A 22293-nucleotide genomic window follows, 5' to 3' on the forward strand; every position below is an offset into this window, starting at 1 on the left:
CAGAGGACATCCGCCAAGGTCATCGAGGCCAACAGGACAGCAGAGTCGGCAGGCTGGCTCAGTGCCACTCCGAGCGATGGGGCGGCACCAAGATGTAGCACCCACAAACGGAAACATAAGGCACATTGGCACATCACAGGTTTATCACTGGTGCTTATGTGTTGGCCCAAGATGATGTCTTTATGATTTGTTTTCTTTGGTAACACTATTGTCTTTTTTTGGAATAAGTTGGTTTGCTTAACTGAATAAATTCAGACATGTCGCCATGGCTGAGGGAGCCTCTTTTCTTCTGCAGGTGGATGGTTTCCAAAACTGTAATGAGTGCTTTGTGGGACATTCAGCTTTATTAACAAGGCCCTTAGTTACTGTTCCAATCCAGGAGATTTTGTACTTAAGTATCGAGTATGGAGCCTACAGCCCAGGCTTGTCCTGGAGGTCCATATGTGGTGGGTTAGCTGAAGCTTGGATTAAAGCCTCCCGGGTGTCCCTGCCTCCCTAGAGGTTGCCCGGGTCAGCATCTACCCCCTCAGTGTTCTCCTGTGCGTGCTCATCCTCGGACTCACTGCTGGACTCATCGTGTGCAGCCGCAGACACTGCGTCTACATCATCATCGCCCACTGAGTCCCCCCTTCCCAGCGCAAGATTGTGGACAGCGCAGCATGCAACCACTATCCCTGACACACGATCTGGAGGGTACTGGAGTGCGCCCCCTGAGTGGTCCAGGCATCAGAAGCGCATCTTGAGAAGACCTATGGTTCTCTCCACCACAGCCCTTGTGGTGCCCTGGCTCCTATTGTAGCGCTGCTCAGCTTCTGTTCTTGGATGGCGAAGAGGCGTCATGAGCCACCTTTTGAGGGGATAGCCCTTGTCACCCAGCAGCCATCCATCCAGCCAGGCTGGAGCACTGAAGAGCCCCGGCACCTGGGAGTGTCTGAGGATGTAGGTGTCGTGGGAGCTGCCTGGGTACCTTGCACAGACTTGTAGAATCAGCATCCTGTGATCACACACTATCTGCACGTTCATGGAGTGGAAGCCCTTCCTGTTGACGAAGGCACCGGGCTCACCTGCTGGCGCCTTGATGGCCACATGTGTACAGTCTATAGCACCCTGGACACGGGGGAAGCCAGCAATGGCCGCAAAGCCTCTGGCTCGCTCTGTCTGACTGGCATTGTCCCAGTGGAAGTGGATGAAGGTCAATGCATGCCTGAACAGAGCGTCTGTTACCTGCTTGACACAAGTGTGGACAGCTGGTTGGGAGACACCACAAAGATCACCCACTGAACCCTGGAAGGAGCCGGAGGCATAGAAGTTGAGGGCAGCTGTGACCTTTAGAGCCACTGGCATGGGGTGTCCACTGAAGGGTTCTCAAAATTCCCACATTTTTCATATCATCAACAAGGATATGACTTTTGGACTTATACCTGAAACCAGACAAGGAGAGGAGACAGAATACACATTCTTCCCTTTAAAACAATCAACACAAAACTAAAGCCCATCAAAATCTTGCATAAATAATCGCTACTAACTACTAAGGCAGGAAGGCAGCAATCAATGCAAATTATGCAAACCCATCAATACTCCATATATACAATGGCTTTCAGTTCAAGACTAGTTACAGGGGCAGGAAGATAATGATAAACATCATGCGAGCCCATTAAAAACAACGAGACAACAATCACCGGGGGAAGTCCACCAAAATCAAACAAAGAACTAACCTTGATTTGGATTGAGATAAGAAATTCGAAAAACAGTATAACTGGGCCGGGAGATCTGAAGTGAGTGGTTTTGGGCAGTGACACAAGGGTGAGCAGTGTTGAAAGCTGACACAGGGCAGTGAGCAGTTGGGAGCGGTTGGAGCAGAGTTTAAACAGGGAGCTGAGCCAAGCGGAGGAAGGAGATCTGGAGGTTTGCAGGCCACAGGCAACATCACGGCGAGGGGCACGGGGTGGCAGGCTCAACCGAAGACAACAAGGCCGCAACCGCACCCTCCACGAAGATCGACCACCCACAACCGCGCCCTCCACCCAACTGAAGAACCTTCGCAGATTCCACAGACCAGGACCACATGGGGACAGCAGGCCCCAGAGGACACAAAGAGCGTACCCCAAAACTGCAACTGGCTTACCTGGCTGGATTTCGAACTGTCAAGGAACCCTGGGTTGGTGAGCATGACCCCTGACCTCTCCTAGTTCAATTTAGTTAGGTATTGGGGGTGGGACAAGGGTAAGGGGATTAGTAGCGTGATTTTCCCTCGTTATGCCGTGTGTTCCCCATTCTTAACTAAATGTACTTTGTAAATCTGTGTAATCTCAGTGTAATCCTAATGTTATAAGTTCATTTGTGACTTCAACAAACCAGTTTTTGTTTCTTGCACCAAAGCCAGTTGTCTGCTGCACTTTGTCGCAACCCACAAATAAGTCCAAGGTCTAGAACCCAGGGAGTGGGAGCGATTCGAACCACTCAGAAGTCAGAGGTGAAGCTGACACACACACACCACCCTCTACACCACCCACACAGTTAGCGGAGATCTCAGGCCCAATCATCTGACAGATATAGTTGACTGTATCCCTTGAGAGATGGAGTCTCCTTCGTCACTGGACCTCAGACATATTGAGGTAGCTGATTCACCGCCTGTAAACCCTGGCAGCAGGATAGAGGCTTCTTCTGCAGCCCCTTCGGCCTTGGACTACCTCTTGGCCCTGTGCCCCTTGTGCCTGCACCTCTCCTCCCAAAGGTGGCTCCCCTGGAGGTTGAATGTGCACTCCTGGCCTCCTCCCCCTCCTAGCCCTCCCTTCCTCCTCAGAGGAGGTGCCTCCAGTGGAGAGTTCAGCTCCCATTCCCAGGCTAAGGGAAGGCTTCCTGAAACCTGCAGGCCCAGAAAGATTCCTCACTGCAGAGTGCTGACCTGAAGGTTGTGAGTCCAGACGAAGCAGCTGGTCTGCGTTTTGAAGTATTGCAGATCACACAAGCAAGTATCAGTGACTTTGAAACATCAATATTTGACAGAGCACACTCATGACCCCACTGAGCCCCCTTATCCCGCCCGTGGATGAGGTTTATACAAATGTCTCCTACCCGCCTGCCCGTTGTGCCCGTTCGCCGACCTGAAGATCACACGGACGCCAAAACACCGCCGTGGACCAGGGCCGCAAGGGCTCCAGATAATTAATGGCTGGTGCACATCGGATATCATCGTGCAGTCGCCCAACGACATATTACGATGGCGCGCGGTGACCTCAGGGCGCTTGCCATTTTATGCGTCAGTGTGCGGGTCCCGCCCCTGCATGCACTTTGAAACAGCGCAAGAGAAGGGCGAGAGAGGAAAGGGTTATTTTAAAGTAGTGCAGAGCAAGAGATGTCCGTTCACTTAAAATCAGCGTGGAGAGAGAGGCAGGAATTAATTTTAAAACAGCAGGGAGAGAGAGGGGCAAAAGTTTATTTTAAAATAGTGATGGTGCGAGAGTTCATTTTAAATCTGCGTAGAGAGAGAGGCGATAATAGATTTTGAAACAGCGCGGAGAGAGATATCAACGTTCATTTTAAAACAGCATGATTGTCCATTTTAAAACAGCGTGGAGAGGTAAGAGCACATTTTAACCTATGTAGAGAGGGAAGCGAGAGTTCATTTTAAATCAGCGCGGAGGGAGAGGCGAGAGTTCATTTTAAAACAGCGCGGAGAGAGAGGTGTGAGTTCACTTTAGAACAGCGCAGAGAGAGAGGCGAGCGTTCATTTTAAATCAGTGCAGAGGGAGATCGAGAGTTCATTTTAAAACAGCGTGGAGAGAGAGGTGAGAGTTCATTTTAATTAGCGCGGAGAGAGAGGGGAGAATTGATTTTAAATCAGCGCGGAGAGAGAGGCGAGAATTCATTTTAAATCAGCACGGAGAGAGAGAAGAGAATTCATTTTAAATCAGCACGGAGAGAGAGGCGACAATTTATTTTAAATCAGTGCGGAGAGGCGAAAATTAATTTTAAATCAGTGCGGAGAGAGAATCGAGAATTCATTTTAAATCAGTGTGGAGAGAGAGGCATGAATTCATTTTAAATTAGTGCAGTGAAAGAGGCGAGAATTCATTTTAAATCAGCGCAGAGAGAGAGGCAAGAATGTATTTTAAATCAGCGCAGAGAGAGAGGCGAGAATTCATTTTAAATCAGTGCGGAGAGAGAGGCGAGAATTCATTTTGAATAAGTGCGAAGAGAGACACGAGAATTCATTTTAGATCAGCGCGGAGATAGAGGCGAGAATTCATTTTAAATCAGCACGGAGAGAGAGGCGAGAATTCATTTTAAATCAGCGCGGAGAGGCGAGAATTCATTTCAAATCAGCGGGGAGAGAGAGGCGACAATTTATTTTAAATCAGTGCGGAGAGAGAGGCGAAAATTCATTTTAAATCAGTGCGGAGAGGCGAGAATTCATTTTAAATAAGTGCGAAGAGAGACACGAGAATTCATTTTAGATCAGCACGGAGAGAGAGGCGAGAATTCTTTTTAAATCGGCACGCAGAGAGAGGCGAGAATTCATTTTAAATCAGCACGGAGAGAGAGGCGAAAATTCATTTTAAATCGGCGCGGAGAGAGAGGTGAGAATTCATTTTAAATCAGCACGGAGTGAGGCGAGAATTCATTTTAAATCAGCACGGAGAGGCGAGAATTCATTTTAAATCAGCGTGGAGAGAGAGGCGAGTATTTATTTAAATTAATGCAGAAAGAGAGGCGAAAATTCATTTTAAATCAGTGCGGATAGAGAGGCGAGAATTCATTTAAAATCAGCGCTGGGAGAGAGGCGAGAATTCATTTTAAATCAGTGCGGAGAGAGAGGCGAGAATTTAAGTAAATTAATGAGGAGAGCGAGACGAGAATTCATTTTAAATCAGAGCGGAGAGAGAGGCGAGAATTCATTTTAAATCGGCGCGGAGAGAGAGGCGAGAATTCATTTTAAATCAGCGCGGAGAGAGAGGCGAAAATTCATTTTAAATCAGTGCAGAGAGGCGAGAATTCATTTTAAATCAGCACGGAGAGAGGCGAGAATTCATTTTAAGTCAGCGCGGAGAGGCGAGAATTCATTTTAAATCAGCGCGGAGAGAGAGGCGAGAATTTATTTCAGTTAATGCGGAGAGAGAGACGAGAATTCATTTTAAATCAGAGCGGAGAGAGAGGGGAGAATCCTTTTTAAATCAGTGTGGAGAGAGAGGCGTGAATTCATTTTCAATTAGAGCGGAGAGGGAGGCAAGAATTCATTTTAAATCAGTGAAGAGTGAAAGGAAGGAATTCATTTCAAATCAGCGCGGAGAGAGAGGCGAGAATTCATTTTAAATCAGTGCGGAGAGAGAGGCGAGAATTCATTTTAAATAAATGCGAAGACACGAGAATTCATTTTAGATCAGCGCGGAGAGAGAGGCGAGAGTTCATTTTAAACTAGTGCGGAGAGAGAGGCGAGAATTCATTTTAAATTGGCACGCAGAGAGAGGCGAGAATTCATTTTAAATCAGCACGGAGAGAGAGGTGAAAATTCATTTTAAATCAGCGCGGAGAGAGAGGCGAGAAATCATTTTAAATCAGCACGAAGAGAGGCGAGAATTCATTTTAACTCAGCGTGGAGAGGCGAGAATTCATATTAAATCAGCGCGGAGAGAGGGGCGAGAATTTATTTAAATTAATGCGGAGAGAGAGGCGAGATTTCATTTTAAATCAGTGCGGAGAGAGAGGCGAGAATTCATTTTAAATCAGCGCAGAGAGAGAGGCGAGAATTCATTTTAAATCAGCGCGGAGAGAGAGGCGAGAATTTATTTTAAATCAGTGCAGAGAGAGAGGCGAGAATTCATTTTAAATATGTGCGAAGAGAGACACGAGAATTCATTTTAGATCAGCGCGGAGAGAGAGGCGAGAATTCATTTTAAATCAGCACGGAGAGAGAGGTGAAAATTCATTTTAAATCAGCGCGGAGAGGCGAGAATTCAATTTAAATCAGCGCGGAGAGAGAGGCAAAATTATTTTTAAATCAGCGCGGAGAGGCGAGAATTTATTTTAAATCAGCATGAAGAGAGGCAAGAATTCATATTAAATCAGCGCGGAGAGGCGAGACTTCATTTCATATCAGCGCGGAGAGAGATGCGAGAATTTATTTAAATTAATGCGGAGAGAGAGGCGAAAATTCATTTTAAATCAGAGCGGAGAGAGAGGCGAGAATTCATTTTAAATCAGTGTGGAGACAGAGGCGTGAATTCATTTTAAATTAGTGCGGAGAGAGAGGCGAGAATTCATATTAAATCAGCGCGGAGAGAGAGGCGTGAATTCATTTTAAATTAGTGCGGAGAGAGAGGCGAGAATTCATTGTAAATCAGCACGGAGAGAGAGCAGAGAATTCATTTTAAATCAGCGCGGAGAGAGAGGCGAGAATTTATTTTAAATCAGTGCAGAGAGGCGAGAATTCATTTTAAATCAGTGCTGAGAGAGAGGCGAGAATTCATTTTAAATCAGTGCGGAGAGAGTCGTGAATACATTTTAAATTAGTGCGGTGAGAGAGGCGAGATTTCATTTTAAATCAGCGCGGAGAGAGAGGCGAGAATTCATTTTAAATAAATGCGAAGAGACACGAGAATTCATTTTAGATCAGCGCGGAGAGAGACGCGAGAATTCATTTTAAATCAGCACGGAGAGGCGAGAATTCATTTTAAATCGGCACGCAGAGAGAGGCGAGAATTCATTTTAAATCAGCACGGAGAGAGAGGCGAAAATTCATTTTAAATCAGCGCGGAGAAAGAGGCGAGAAATCATTTTAAATCAGCACGAAAAGAGGCGAGAATTTATTTAAAATTAGTGCGGAGAGAGAGGCGAGAATTCAATTTAAATCAGCGCAGAGAGAGGCGAGAATTCATTTTAAATCAGCGTAGAGAGAGAGGCAAGAATTCATTTAAAATCAGTGTGGAGAGACAGGCGAGAATTCATTTTAAATCAGCGCGGAGAGAGAGGCGAGCATTCATTTTAAAACAGTGCGGACAGAGAGGCGAGAATTCATTTTAAATCAGCGTGGAGAGAGTGGCGAGAATTCATTTTAAATCAATGCGAAGAGAGAGGTGAGAATTCATTTTAAATCAGTGCGAAGAGAGAGGCGAGAGTTCATTTCAAATCAGTGTGAAGAGAGAGGCGAGAGTTCATTTTAAATCAGCGCAGAGAGAGAGGCAAGAATTCATTTTAAGTTAGTGCAGAGAGAAAGGCGTGAATTCTTTTTAAATTTGTACGGAGAGGCGAGAATTCATTTTAAATCAGTGCGGAGAGAGAGGCGAGAATTAATTTTAACTCAGTGCGGAGAGAGAGGCGTGAATTCATTTCAAATGAGTGCTTAGAGAGAGGAGAGAATTCATTGTAAATCAGCGCGGAGAGAGAGCAGAGAATTCATTTTAAATCAGTGCTGAGAGAGAGGCGAGAATTCATTTCAAATCAGTGTGGAGAGAGAGACGTGAATTCATTTTAAATTAGTGCGGAGAGAGAGGCGAGAAATCATTTTAAATCAGTGCGGAGAGAGAGGCAAAAATTCATTTTAAATCAGCGCGGAGAGACAGGCGAGAATTCATTTTAAATCAGCGCGGAGAAAGAGGCGAGAATTCATTTTAAATCAGCGTGGGGAGAGAGGCGAAAATTCATTTTAAATCAGCGCGGAGAGAAAGGCGAGAATTAATTTTATATCAGCGCGGAGAGAGGCGAGAATTCATTTTAAATCAGCGCGGAGAGAGATGCGAGAATTTATTTTAAATCAGTGTGGAGAGAGACGAGAATTCATTTTCAATCAGGGTGGAGAAAGAGGCGTGAATTCATTTTCAATTAGTGCGGAGAGAGAGGCGAGAATTCATTTTAAATCAACGCGGAGAGAGAGGCGTGAATTCATTTTCATTTAGTGCAGAGAGAGAGGCAAGAATTCATTTTAAATCAGCGCAGAGAGAGAGGCGAGAATTCATTTTAAATCAGCGCGGAGAGGCGAGAATTTATTTTACATCAGTGCGGAGAGAAAGGCGAGAATTCATTTTAAATAAGTGCGAAGAGAGACACGAGAATTCATTTTAGATCAGCAAGGAGAGAGAGGTGAGAATTCATTTTAAATCAGCACAGAGAGGTGAAAATTCATTTTAAATCGGCGCGGAGTGAGAGGCGAGAATTCATTTTAAATCAGCGCACAGGGTCGAGAATTCATTTTAAATCAGCACCAAGAGAGGCGAGAATTCATTTTAAATCAGCGCGGAGAGAGAGGTGTGAATTCATTTCAAATAAGTGCGAAGAGAGACACGAGAATTCATTTTAAATCAGCGCAGAGAGAGAGGCGGGAATTCATTTTAAATCAGCGTGGAGAGAGAGGCGAGAATTCATTTTAAATCAGTGCGGAGAGAGAGGCGAGAATTCATTTTAAATCAGTGCGGATAGAGAGGCGAGCATTCATTTTAAATCAGTGCGGAGAGAGGTGAGAATTCATTTTAAATCTGTGCGGAGAGAGTGGCGAGAATTGATTTTAAATCAATGTGAAGAGAGAGGCGAGAATTCATTTTAAATCAGTGCAAAGAGAGAGGCGAGAATACATTTTAAATTAGTGCAGAGAGAGAGGCGCGAATTCATTTCAAATTAGTGCGGAGAGAGGTGAGAATTCAATTTAAATCAGCGCAGAGAGAGGCGAGAATTCATTTTAAATCAGCGTAGAGAGAGAGGCGAGAATTCATTTAAAATCAGTGTGGAGAGACAGGCGAGAATTCATTTTAAATCAGCGCGGAGAGAGAGGCGAGCATTCATTTTAAATCAGTGCGGACAGAGAGGCGAGAATTCATTTTAAATCAGTGTGGAGAGAGTGGCGAGAATTCATTTTAAATCAATGCGAAGAGAGAGGCGAGAATTCATTTTAACTCAGTGCGGAGAGAGAGGCGTGAATTCATTTCAAATTAGTGCGTAGAGAGAGGAGAGAATTCATTGTAAATCAGGGCGGAGAGAGAGCAGAGAATTCATTTTAAATCAGTGCTGAGAGAGAGGCGAGAATTCATTTCAAATCAGTGTGGAGAGAGAGACGTGAATTCATTTTAAATTAGTGCAGAGAGAGAGGCGTGAATTCATTTCAAATTAGTGCGGCGAGAGGCGAGAATTCAATTTAAATCAGCGCGGAGAGTGAGGCGAGAATTCATTTTAAATCAGCGTAGAGAGAGAGGCGAGAATTCATTTTAAATCAGTGCGGAGAGAGAGGCGAGAATTCATTTTAAATCAGTGCGGAGAGAGAGGCGAGCATTCATTTTAAATCAGTGCGGACAGAGAGGCGAGAATTCATTTTAAATCAGCGTGGAGAGAGTGGCGAGAATTCATTTTAAATCAATGCAAAGCGAGAGGTGAAAATTCATTTTAAATCAGTGCGAAGAGAGAGGCGAGAGTTCATTTCAAATCAGTGCGAAGAGAGAGGCGAGAGTTCATTTCAAATCGGTGCGAAGAGAGAGGCGAGAATTCATTTTAAATCAGCACGGAGAGAGAGACGAGAATTCATTTTAAATAAGTGCGAAGAGAGACACGAGAATTCATTTTAAATCTGCGCGGAGAGAGAGGCGAGAATTCATTTTAAATCAGGACGGAGAGAGCGGCGAGAATTCATTATAAATCAGCGTGGAGAGAAAGAGAGAATTCATTTTAAATCAGTGCGGAGAGAGAGGCAAGAATTCATTTTAAATAAGTGCGAAAAGAGACACAAAAATTTATTTTAGATCAGCACGGAGAGAGATGCGAGAATTCATTTTAAATCAGCACGGAGAGAGAGGCGAGAATTCATTTTAAATCAGCGTGGAGAGAGTGGCGAGAATTCATTTTAAATCAATGCAAAGCGACAGGTGAAAATTCATTTTAAATCAGTGTGAAGAGAAGGCGAGAGTTCATTTCAAATCAGTGCGAAGAGAAAGGCGAGAGTTCATTTTAAATCAGCGCGGAGAGAGAGGCAAGAATTCATTTTAAATTAGTGCGGAGAGAGAGGCGGGAATTCCTTTTAAATTTGTACGGAGAGAGAGGCGAGAATTCATTTTAAATCAGCGCGGAGAGAGAGGCGAGAATTCATTTTAAATCAGCGCGGAGAGGCGAGAATTCATTTTAAATCAGCGTGGAGAGAAAGGCAAGAATTCATTTTAAAGCAGTGCGGAGACAGAGGCGAGAATTCATTTTAAATCAGTGCGGAGAGAGAGGCGAGCATTCATTTTAAATCAGTGCGGAGAGAGTGGCGAGAATTGATTTTAAATCAATGTGAAGAGAGAGGCGAGAATTAATTTTAAATCAGTGCAAAGAGAGAGGCAATAGTTCATTTCAAACCAGTGCGAAGAGAGAGGCGAGAATACATTTTAAATTAGTGCAGGGAGAGAGGCGCGAATTCAATTTAAATTAGTGCAGAGAGAGAGTCGAGAATTCAATTTAAATCAGCGCGGATAGAGAGGCGAGAATTCATTTTAAATCTGTGTAGACAGAGAGGCGAGAATTCATTATAAATCAGTGCGGAGAGCGTGGCGAGAATTCATATTAAATCAGTGCGGAGAGAGAGGCGAGCATTCATTTTAAATCAGTGCGGACAGAGAGGCGAGAATTCATTTTAAATCAGCGCGAAGAGAGAGGCGAGAGTTCAATTCAAATCAGTGCGAAGAGAGAGGCGAGAGTTCATTATCAATCAGCATGGAGAGAGAGGCGAGAGTACATTTTAAATCAGCACAGAGAGAGAGGCGAGAATCCATTATAAATCAACACGGAGAGAGAGACGAGAATTCATTTTAAATCAGCGCGGAAAGAGAGGCGAGAATTCATTTTAAATTAGCGCGGAGAGAGAGGCGAGAATTCATTTCAAATCAACGCGAAGAGAGACGCGAGAATTCATTTTAAATCAGTGCGAAGAGAGAGGCGAGAGTTCATTTCAAATCAGTGCGAAAAGAGAGGCGAGAGTTCATTTTAATTCAGCGTGGAGAGAGAGGCGAGAATTCATTTTAAATCAGCGCGGAGAGAGAGGCGAGAATTCATTTTAAATCAGCACAGAGAGAGACGAGAATTCATTTTAAATCAGTGCGAAGAGAGAGACGAGAATTCATTTTAAACCAAGGCGGAGAGGCGAGAGTTCATTTTAAATCAGCGCAGAGAGAGAGGAAAGAGTTCATTTTAAAACAGCAGCAGAGAGAGAGGCGAGAATTCATTTTAAATCAGCGCTGAGAGAGAGACAAGAATTAATTTTAAATCAGCGCGGAGAGAGAGTCGAGAATTCATTTTAAATCAGTGCGAAGTGAGAGGCAAGAGTTCATTTTAAATCAGCGCGGAGAGGGAGGTGAGAATTCATTTTAAACCAAGGCAGAGAGAGAGGCGAGAGTTCATTTTAAATCAGCGCACAGAGAGAGATGAGAATTCATTTTAAATCAGTGCGAAGAGAGAGGCGAGAATTCATTTTAAACCAAGGCGGAGAGACAGGCGAGATTTCATTTTAAATCAGTGCAAAGAGTGAGGCGAGAGTTCATTTTAAATCAGCGCTGAGAGCGAGCCGAGAATTCATTTTAAACCAAGGCGGAGAGAGAGGCGAGAGTTCATTTTAAATCAGCGCAGAGAGAGAGGCGAGAATTCATTTTAAATCAGCACGGAGAGAGAGGCGAGTATTCATTTTAAATCAGTGCGGAGAGAGAGGCGAGAATACATTTTAAATAAGGGCGAAGAGAGACACGAGAATTCATTTTAAACCAAGGAGGAGAGAGAGGCGAGAGTTCATTTTAAATCAGCGCAGAGAGAGAGGCGAGAATTCATTTTAAATCAGCACGGAGAGAGAGGCGAGTATTCATTTTAAATCAGCGCGGAGAGGCAAGAATTCATTTTGAATCAGCGTGGAGAGAGGCGAGAATTCATTTTAAATCAGTGCGGAGAGAGAGGCGAGAATTCATTTTAAATCAGTGCAGAGAGAGAGGCGAGCATTCATTTTAAATCAGTGCGGGGAGAGGCAAGAATTCATTTTAAATCAACGTGAAGAGAGAGGCGAGAATTCATTTTAAATCAGTGCGAAGAGAGACACGAGAATTCATTTTAGATCAGCGCGGAGAAAGAGGCGAGAATTCATTTTAAATCAGCACGGAGAGAGAGGCGAGAATTCATTTCAAATCGGCGCGGAGAGAGAGGCAAGAATTCATTTTAAATCAGTGCGGAGAGAGAGGCGTGAATTCTTTTTAAATTAGTACGGAGAGAGAGGCAAGAATTCATTTTAAATCAGCGTGGAGAGAGAGGCGAGAATTTATTTTAAATCAGCGTGGAGAGGCGAGAATTCATTTTAAATCAGTGTGGAGAGGCGAGAATTCATTTTAAATCAGTGCGGAGAGAGAGGCGAGAATTCATTTTAAATCAGTGCGGAGAGAGAGGCGAGCATTCATTTTAAATCAGTGCGGCGAGAGGCGAGATTTCATTTTAAATCAGCGCGGAGAGAGAGGCGTGAATTCTTTTTAAATTAGTACGGAGAGAGGGGCAAGAATTCATTTTAAATCAGCGTGGAGAGAGAGGCGAGCATTCATTTTAAATCAGCGCGGAGAGGCGAGAATTCATTTTAAATCAGTGCGGACAGAGTGTAGAGAATTGATTTTAAATCAATGTAAAGAGAGAGGCGAGAATTCATTTTAAATCAGTGCAAAGAGAGAGGCAAGAGTTCATTTCAAACCAGTGCGAAGAGAGAGGCGAGAATACATTTTAAATTAGTGCAGAGAGAGAGGCGCGAATTCATTTTAAATTAGTGCGGATAGAGAGGAGAGAATTCAATTTAAATCAGCGCAGAGAGAGAGGCGAGAATTCATTTTAAATCAGCGTAGAGAGAGAGACGAGTATTCATTTTAAATCAGTGCGGAGAGAGAGGCGAGAATACATTTTAAATAAGTGCGAAGAGAGACACGAGAATTCATTTTAGATCAGCGCGGAGAAAGAGGCGAGAATTCATTTCAAATCGGCGCGGAGAGAGAGGCGAGAATTCAATTTGAATCAGCGCGGAGAGAGAGGCGAAAATTCATTTAAAATCAGCACGGAGAGAGAGGCGAGAATTCATTTTAAATCAGTGCGGAGAGAGAGGCGAGCATTCATTTTAAATCAGTGCGGCGAGAGGTGAGAATTCATTTTAAATCAGTGTGAACAGAGTGTCGAGAATTGATTTTAAATCAATGTAAAGAGAGAGGCGAGAATTCATTTTAAATCAGTGCAAAGAGAGAGGCAAGAGTTCATTTCAAACCAGTGCAAAGAGAGAGGCGAGAATACATTATAAATTAGTGCAGAGAGAGAGGCGCGAATTCATTTTAAATTAGTGCGGAGAGAGAGGAGAGAATTCAATTTAAATCAGCGCGGATAGAGAGGCGAGAATTCATTTTAAATCAGCGTAGAGAGAGAGGCGAGAATTCAATTTAAATCAGCGCGGAGAGAGAGGCGAGAATTCATTTTAAATCAGTGCGAAGAGAGAGGCGAGTGTTCATTTCAAATCGGTGCGAAGAGAGAGGCGAGAATTCATTTTAAATCAGCACTGAGAGAGAGACGAGAATTCATTTTAAATAAGTGCGAAGAGAGACACGAGAATTCATTTTAAATCTGCGCGGAGAGAGAGGCGAGAATTCATTTTAAATTAGCACGGAGAGAGCGGCGAGAATTCATTATAAATCAGCGTGGAGAGAAAGAGAGAATTCATTTTAAATCAGTGCGGAGAGAGAGGCAAGAATTCATTTTAAATAAGTGCGAAAAGAGACACAAAAATTTATTTTAGATCAACACGGAGAGAGATGCGAGAATTCATTTTAAATCAGCACGGAGAGAGAGGCGAGAATTCATTTTAAATCGGCGCGGAGAGAGAGGCGAGAATTCATTTTAAATCAGGGCAGCGAGAGAGGTGAAAATTCATTTTAAATCTGCTGGGAGTGAGAGGCGAGAATTCATTTTAAATCAGCATGGTGAGAGGCAAGAATTCATTTTAAATCAGCGCGGAGAGGCAGACGAGAATTCATTTTAAATCAGAGCGGAGAGAGAGGTGAGAATTCATTTTAAATCAGTGTAGAGAGAGAGGCGTGAATTCATTTTCAATTAGTGCGGAGAAAGAGGTGAGAATTCATTTTAAATCAGTGCGGAGAGGCGAAAATTCATTTTTAATCAGCGCAGAGAGAGAGGCGAGAATTCATTTTAAATCAGCGCGGAGAGAGAGTTGAAAATTCATTTTAAATCAGTGCGGAGAGAGAGGCGAGAATTCATTTTAAATAAGTGCGAAAAGACAAACGGAAATTTATTTTAGATCAGCGCGGAGAGAGAGGCGAGAATTCATATTAAATCAGCATGGAGAGAGAGGCGAGAATTCATTTTAAATCGGTGCGAAGAGAGAGGCGTGGATTCATTTCAAATCAGTGTGGAGAAAGAGGTGAGAATTCATTTTAAATCAGCGCGGATAGAGAGGCGAGAATTCATTTTAAATCAGCACGGAGAGAGAGGTGAGAATTCATTTTAAATCAGTGCGTAGAGAGAGGCAAGAATTCATTTTAAATCAGTGCGAAGAGAGAGGCGAGTGTTCATTTCAAATCGGTGCGAAGAGAGAGGCGAGAATTCATTTTAAATCTGCACGGAGAGAGAGAGGAGAATTCATTTTAAACAAGTGCGAAGAGAGAGGCGAGAATTCATTTTAAATCAGTGCGAAGAGAGAGGCGAGAGTTCAATTCAAATCAGTGCAAAGAGAGAGGTGAGATTTCATTATCAATCAGCGTGGAGAGAGAGGCGAGAGTTCATTTTAAAACAGCGCAGATAGAGAGGCGAGAGTTCATTTTAAATCAGCGCGGAGAGAGAGGCGAGAATCCATTATAAATCAACACGGAGAGAGAGACGAGAATTCATTTTAAATCAGCGCAGAGAGGCGAGAATTCATTTTAAATCAGCGCGGAGAGGCGAGAATCATTTTAACTCAGTGCGGAGAGAGAGGCGAGAATTCATTTTAAATAAGTGCGAAGAGAGACACGAGAACTCATTTTAGATCAGCGCGGAGAGAGAGGCAAGAATTCATTTTAAATCAGCACGGAGAGAGAGGCGAGAATTCATATAAAATCAGCGCGGAGAGAGAGGCGAGAATTCATTTTAAATCAGCGTAGAGAGAGAGGCGAGAATTCATTTTAAATCAGTGCGGAGAGAGAGGCGAGAATTCATTTTAAATCATTGCGGAGAGATAGGCGAGCATTCATTTTAAGTCAGTGCGGACAGAGAGGCGAGAATTCATTTTAAATCAGCGCGGAGAGAGTGGCGAGAATTCAGTTTAAATCAATGCAAAGAGAGAGGTGAGAATTCATTTTAAATCAGTGCAAAGAGAGAGGCGAGAGTTCATTTCAAATCAGTGCGAAGAGAGAGGCGAGAGTTTATTTTAAATAAGCGCGGAGAGAGAGGCAAGAATTCATTTTAAATCAGTGCGGAGAGAGAGGCGTGAATTCTTTTTAAATTTGTACGGAGAGAGGTGAGAATTCATTTTAAATCAGCGCGGAGAGAGAGGCGAGAATCCATTATAAATCAACACGGAGAGAGAGACGAGAATTCATTTTAAATCAACGTGGAGAGAGAGGCGAGAATTCATTTTAAATCAGCGCGGAGAGAGTGGCGAGAATTCATTTCAAATGAATGCGAAGAGAGAGGCGAGAATTAATTTCAAATCGGAGCGGAGAGAGAGGCGAGAATTCATTTTAAATCAGCGCGGAGAGGCGAGAATTCATTTTAAATCAGAGCGGAGAGAGAGGCAAGAATTTATTTAAATTAATGCGGATAGAAAGGCGAAAATCCATTTTAAATCAGTGCGGAGAAAGAGGCGAGAATTCATTTTAAATCAGTGTGGAGAGAGAGGCGTGAATTCATTTTAAATTAGTGCGGAGAGAGAGGCGAGAATTCATTTTAAATCAGCGCAGAGAGAGAGGCGAGAATACATTTTAAATCAGCGCGGAGTGGCGAGAATTTATTTTAAATCAGTGTGGAGAGAGAGGCGTGAATTCATTTTCAATTAGTGTGGAGAGGCGAGAATTCATTTTAAATCAGCGCAGAGAGAGAGGCGAGAATTCATTTTAAATCAGCGCTGAGAGAGAGGCGAGAATTCATTTTAAATTAGTGCGGAGAGAGAGGCGAGAATACATTTTAAATAAGTGCGTAGAAAGACACGAGAATTCATTTTAGATCAGCGCGGAGAGAGAGGCAAGAATTCATTTTAAATCAACACGAAGAGGCGAGAATTAATTTCAAATCGGAGCGGAGAGAGAAGCGAGAATTCATTTTAAATCAGCGCGGAGAGAGAGGCGAAAATTCATTTTAAATCAGCGCAGAGAGGCGAGAATTCATTTTAAATCAGTGCAGAGAGAGAGGCGAGAATAAATTTTAAATAAGTGCGAAGAGAGACACGAGAATTCATTTTAGATCAGCGCGTAGAAAGAGGCGAGAATTCATTTTAAATCAGCACGGAGAGAGAGGCGAGAATTCATTTCAAATCGGCGCGGAGAGAGAGGCGAGAATTCATTTTAAATCAGCGCAGAGAGAGAGGCGAAAATTCATTTTAAATCAGCGCGGAGAGAGAGGCGAGAATTCATTTCAAATCAGCACGGAGAGAGAGGCAAGAATTCATTTAAAATCAGTGCGGAGAGAGGCGTGAATTCTTTTTAAATTAGTACGGAGAGAGAGGCGAGAATTCATTTTAAATCAGCGCGGAGAGGCGGGAATTCATTTTAAATCAGCGTGGAGAGAGAGGTGAGAATTCATTTTAAATCAGTGCGGAGAGAGAGGCGAGAATTCATTTTAAATCAGTGCGGTGAGAGAGGCGCGCATTCATTTTAAATCAGTGCGGCGAGAGGCGAGAATTCATTTTAAATCAGTGCGGAGAGAGTGGCGAGAATTGATTTTAAATCAATGTGAAGAGAGAGGCGAGAATTCATTTTAAATCAGTGCAAAGAGAGCGGCAAGAGTTCATTTCAAATCAGTGCGAAGAGAGAGGCGAGAATACATTTTAAATTAGTGCAGAGAGAGAGGTGCGACTTCATTTTAAATTAGTGCGGAGAGAGAGGAGAGAATTCAATTTAAATCAGCGCAGAGAGAGAGGCAAGAATTCATTTTAAATCAGTGCGGAGAGAGAGGCGAGAATTCATTTTAAATAAGTGCGAAGAGAGACACGAGAATTCATTTCAGATCAGCGCAGAGAGAGAGGCGAGAATTCATTTTAAATCAACACGAAGAGGCGAGAATTAATTTCAAATCGGAGCGGAGAGAGAGGCGAGAATTCATTTTAAATCAGCGCAGAGAGGCGAGAATTCATTTTAAATCAGAGCGGAGAGAGAGGCAAGAATTTATTTAAATTAATGCGGATAGAAAGGCGAAAATCCATTTTAAATCAGTGCGGAGAAAGAGGCGAGAATTCATTTTAAATCAGTGTGGAGAGAGAGGCGTGAATTCATTTTAAATCAGTGCGGAGAGAGAGGCGAGAATTCATTTTAAATCAGCGCAGAGAGGCGAGAATACATTTTAAATCAGCGCGGAGTGGCGAGAATTTATTTTAAATCAGTGTGGAGAGAGAGGCGTGAATTCATTTTCAATTAGTGCGGAGAGGCGAGAATTCATTTTAAATCAGCGCAGAGAGAGAGGAGAGAATTCATTTTAAATCAGCGCTGAGAGAGAGGTGAGAATTCATTTTAAATTAGTGCGGAGAGAGAGGCGAGAATACATTTTAAATAAGTGCGTAGAAAGACACGAGAATTCATTTTAGATCAGCGCAGAGAGAGAGGCGAGAATTCATTTTAAATCAACACGAAGAGGCGAGAATTAATTTCAAATCGGAGCGGAGAGAGGGGCGAGAATTCATTTTAAATCAGCGCGGAGAGAGAGGCGAAAATTCATATTAAATCAGCGCAGAGAGGCGAGAATTCATTTTAAATCAGTGCGGAGAGAGAGGCGAGAATAAATTTTAAATAAGTGCGAAGAGAGACACGAGAATTCATTTTAGATCAGCGCGTAGAAAGAGGCAAGAATTCATTTTAAATCAGCACGGAGAGAGAGGCGAGAATTCATTTCAAATCGGCGCAGAGAGAGAGGCGAGAATTCATTTCAAATCAGCGCAGAGAGAGAGGCGAAAATTCATTTTAAATCAGCGCGGAGAGAGAGGCGAGAATTCATTTCAAATCAGCACGGAGAGAGAGGCAAGAATTCATTTAAAATCAGCGCGGAGAGAGGCGTGAATTCTTTTTAAATTAGTACGGAGAGAGAGGCGAGAATTCATTTTAAATCAGCGCGGAGAGGCGGGAATTCATTTTAAATCAGCGTGGAGAGAGAGGTGAGAATTCATTTTAAATCAGTGCGGTGAGAGAGGCGAGCATTCATTTTAAATCAGTGCGGCGAGAGGCGAGAATTCATTTTAAATCAGTGCGGAGAGAGTGGCGAGAATTGATTTTAAATCAATGTGAAGAGAGAGGCGAGAATTCATTTTAAATCAGTGCAAAGAGAGCGGCAAGAGTTCATTTCAAATCAGTGCGAAGAGAGAGGCGAGAATACATTTTAAATTAGTGCAGAGAGAGAGGTGCGACTTCATTTTAAATTAGTGCGGAGAGGAGAGAATTCAATTTAAATTAGCGTAGAGAGCGAGGCGAGAATTCAATTTAAATCAGCGGAGAGAGAGAGGCGAGAATTCATTTTAAATCAGCGCGGAGAGGCAAGAATTCATTTTAAATCAGCGCGGAGAGGCGAGAATTCATTTTAAATCAGCGTGGAGAGAGAGGCAAGAATTCATTTTAAATCAGTGCAGAGAGGCAAGAATTCATTTTAAATCAGTGCGGAGAGAGAGGCGAGCATTCATTTTAAATCAGTGCGGCGAGAGGCGAGAATTCATTTTAAATCAGTGCGGACAGTGTGTCGAGAATTGATTTTAAATCACTGTGAAGAGAGAGGCGAGAATTCATTTTAAATCAGTGCAAAGAGAGAGGCAAGAGTTCATTTCAAACCAGTGCAAAGAGAGAGGCGAGAATACATTTTAAATTAGTGCAGAGAGAAAGGCGCGAATTCATTTTAAATTAGTGCGGAGAGAGAGGAGAGAATTCAATTTAAATCAGCGCGGAGAGAGAGGCCAGAATTCATTTTACATCAGCACGGAGAGAGAGACGAGAATTCATTTTAAGTAAGTGCGAAGAGACACACGAGAATTCATTTTAAATCAGCGCGGAGAGAGAGGCGAGAATTCATTTTAAATCAGCACGGAGAGAGCGGCGAGAATTCATTATAAATCAGCGTGGAGAGAAAGAGAGAATTCATTTTAAATCAGTGCGGAGAGAGAGGCGAGAATTCATTTTAAATAAGTGCGAAAAGAGACACGAAAATTTATTTTAGATCAGCGCGGAGAGAGATGCGAGAATTCATTTTAATTCAGCACGGAGAGAGAGGCGAGAATTCATTTTAAATCAGCGCGGAGAGGCGGGAATTCATTTTAAATCAGCGTGGAGAGAGAGGTGAGAATTCATTTTAAATCAGAGCGGAGAGAGAGGCGAGAATTCATTTTAAATCAGTGCGGTGAGAGAGGCGAGCATTCATTTTAAATCAGTGCGGCGAGAGGCGAGAATTCATTTTAAATCAGTGCGGAGAGAGTGGCGAGAATTGATTTTAAATCAATGTGAAGAGAGAGGCGAGAATTCATTTTAAATCAGTGCAAAGAGAGCGGCAAGAGTTCATTTCAAATCAGTGCGAAGAGAGAGGCGAGAATACATTTTAAATTAGTGCAGAGAGAGAGGTGCGACTTCATTTTAAATTAGTGTGGAGAGAGAGGAGAGAATTCAATTTAAATCAGCGCGGAGAGAGAGGTGAGAATTCATTTTAAATCAGTGTAGAGAGAGAGGCAAGAATTCAATTTAAATCAGCGCAGAGAGAGAGGCGAGAATTCATTTTAAATCAGTGCGAAGAAAGAGGCGAGGGTTCATTTCAAATCGGTGCGAAGAGAGAGGCAAGAATTTATTTTAAATCAGCACGGAGAGAGAGACAAGAATTCATTTCAAATAAGTGCGAAGAGAGACACGAGAATTCATTTTAAATCAGCGCGGAGAGAGAGGTGAGAATTCATTTTAAATCAGCACGGAGAGAACGGCGAGAATTCATTATAAATCAGCGTGGAGAGAAAAAGAGAATTCATTTTAAATCAGTGCGGAGAGAGAGGAGAGAATTCAATTTAAATAAGTGCAAAAAGAGACACGAAAAATTATTTTAGATCAGCGCGGAGAGAGATGCGAGAATTAATTTTAAATCAGCACGGAGAGAGAGGCGAAAATTCATTTTAGATCAGCGCGGAAAAAGAGGCGAGAATTCATTTTAAATCAGCACGGAGAGAGAGGCGAGAATTCATTTCAAATCGGCGCGGAGAGGCGAAAATTCATTTTAAATCAGCGCGGAGAGGAGAGAATTCAATTTAAATCAGCGCAGAGACGAGGCGAGAATTCATTTTAAATCAGCGTAGAGAGAGAGGCGAGTATTCATTTTAAATCATTGCGGAGAGAGAGGCGAGAATACATTTTAAATAAGTGCGAAGAGAGACACGAGAATTCATTTTAGATCAGCACGTAGAAAGAGGCGAAAATTCATTTTAAATCAGCACGGAGAGAGAGGTGAGAATTCATTTCAAATCGACGCGGAGAGAGAGGCGAGAATTCATTTTAAATCAGCGCGGAGAGAGAGGCGAGAGTTCATTTTAAATCAGCACGGAGAGAGGCGAGAATTCATTTCAAATCGGCGCGGAGAGAGAGGCGAGTATTCATTTTAAATCAGCGCGGAGAGAGAGGCGAAAATTCATTTTAAATCAGCGCGGAGAGAGAGGCGAGAATTCATTTTAAATCAGTGCGGAGAGAGAGGCGAGAATTCATTTTAAATCAGTGCGGAGAGAGAGGCGTGAATTCTTTTTAAATTAGTACAGAGAGAGAGGCAAGAATTCATTTTAAATCAGCGTGGAGAGAGAGGCGAGAATTCATTTTAAATCAGCGCGGAGAGGCGAGAATTCATTTTAAATCAGCGTGGAGAGAGAGGCGAGAATTCATTTTAAATCAGTGCGGAGAGAGAGGCGAGAATTCATTTTAAATCAGTGCGGAGAGAGAGGCAAGCATTCATTTTAAATCAGTGCGGCGAGAGGCGAGAATTCATTTTAAATCAGCGCGGAGAGGCGAGAATTCATTTTAAATCAGCGTGGAGAGAGAGGCGAGAATTCATTTTAAATCAGTGCAAAGAGAGAGGCAAGAGTTCATTTCAAACCAGTGCGAAGAGAGAGGCAAGAATACATTTTAAAATGGCGCGGAGAGAGAGGTGAGAATTCATTTTAAATCAGTGCTGAGAGAGAGGCGAAAATTCATTTTAAATCAGAGCGGAGAGAGAGGCGAGAATTTATTTAAATTAATGCGGATAGAGAGGCGAAAATTCATTTTAAATCAGTGCGGAGAGAGAGGCGAGAATTCATTTTAAATTAGTGCGGAGAGAGAGGGGAGAATTCATTTTAAATCAGCGCAGAGAGAGAGGCGAGAATTCATGTTAAATCAGCGCGGAGAGAGAGGCGAGAATTTATTTTAAATCAGTGCGGAGAGCGAGGCGAGAATTCATTTTAAATAAGTGCGAAGAGAGACACGAGAACTCATTTTAGATCAGCACAGAGATAGAGGCGAGAATTCATTTTAAATCGAAGCGGAGAGAGAGGTGAGAATTCATTTTAAATCAGTGCGGCGAGAGGCGAGAATTCATTTTAAATCAGTGCGGACAGAGTGTCGAGAATTGATTTTAAATCAATGTGAAGAGAGAGGCGAGAATTCATTTTAAATCAGTGCAAAGAGAGAGGCAAGAGTTCATTTCAAACCAGTGCAAAGAGAGAGGCGAGAATACATTTTAAATTAGTGCAGAGAGAGAGGCGCAAATTCATTTTAAATTAGTGCGGAGAGGAGAGAATTCAATTTAAATCAGCGCAGAGAGAGGCGAGAATTCATTTTAAATCAGTGCGAAGAAAGAGGCGAGTGTTCATTTCAAATCGGTGCGAAGAGAGAGGCGAGAATTGATTTTAAATCAGCACGGAGAGAGAGACGAGAATTCATTTTAAATAAGTGCGAAGAGAGACACGAGAATTCATTTTAAATCAGCGCGGAGAGAGAAGCGAGAATTCATTTTAAATCAGCACGGAGAGAGCGGCGAGAATTCATTATAAATCAGCATGGAGAGAAAGAGAGAATTCATTTTAAATCAGTGCGGAGAGAGAGGCAAGAATTCATTTTAAATAAATGCGAAAAGAGACACGAAAATTTATTTTAGATCAGCGCG

General features: G+C 42.8%; 1 protein-coding gene across 3 annotated transcripts in view; it reads right to left on the minus strand.

The window, feature by feature from the left end:
• Positions 1–22293, minus strand: part of LOC144680453 (XK-related protein 6-like) — a 916065-nt gene that overhangs the window by 440176 nt on the left and 453596 nt on the right. The window contains exon 6 of one of the 3 annotated variants that reach the window (XM_078541418.1): positions 258–279. The exons of the other annotated variants lie outside the window; for them this stretch is intronic. Within the exon in view, the coding sequence (XP_078397544.1) occupies positions 258–279 (22 nt within the window). The remainder of the gene's footprint in view (positions 1–257; positions 280–22293) is intronic. 3 annotated transcript variants of the gene reach the window in all.

This window comes from Cetorhinus maximus, chromosome 5 (genome assembly GCF_964194155.1).
Source record: "Cetorhinus maximus chromosome 5, sCetMax3.hap1.1, whole genome shotgun sequence".
NCBI lineage: Eukaryota > Metazoa > Chordata > Chondrichthyes > Lamniformes > Cetorhinidae > Cetorhinus > Cetorhinus maximus.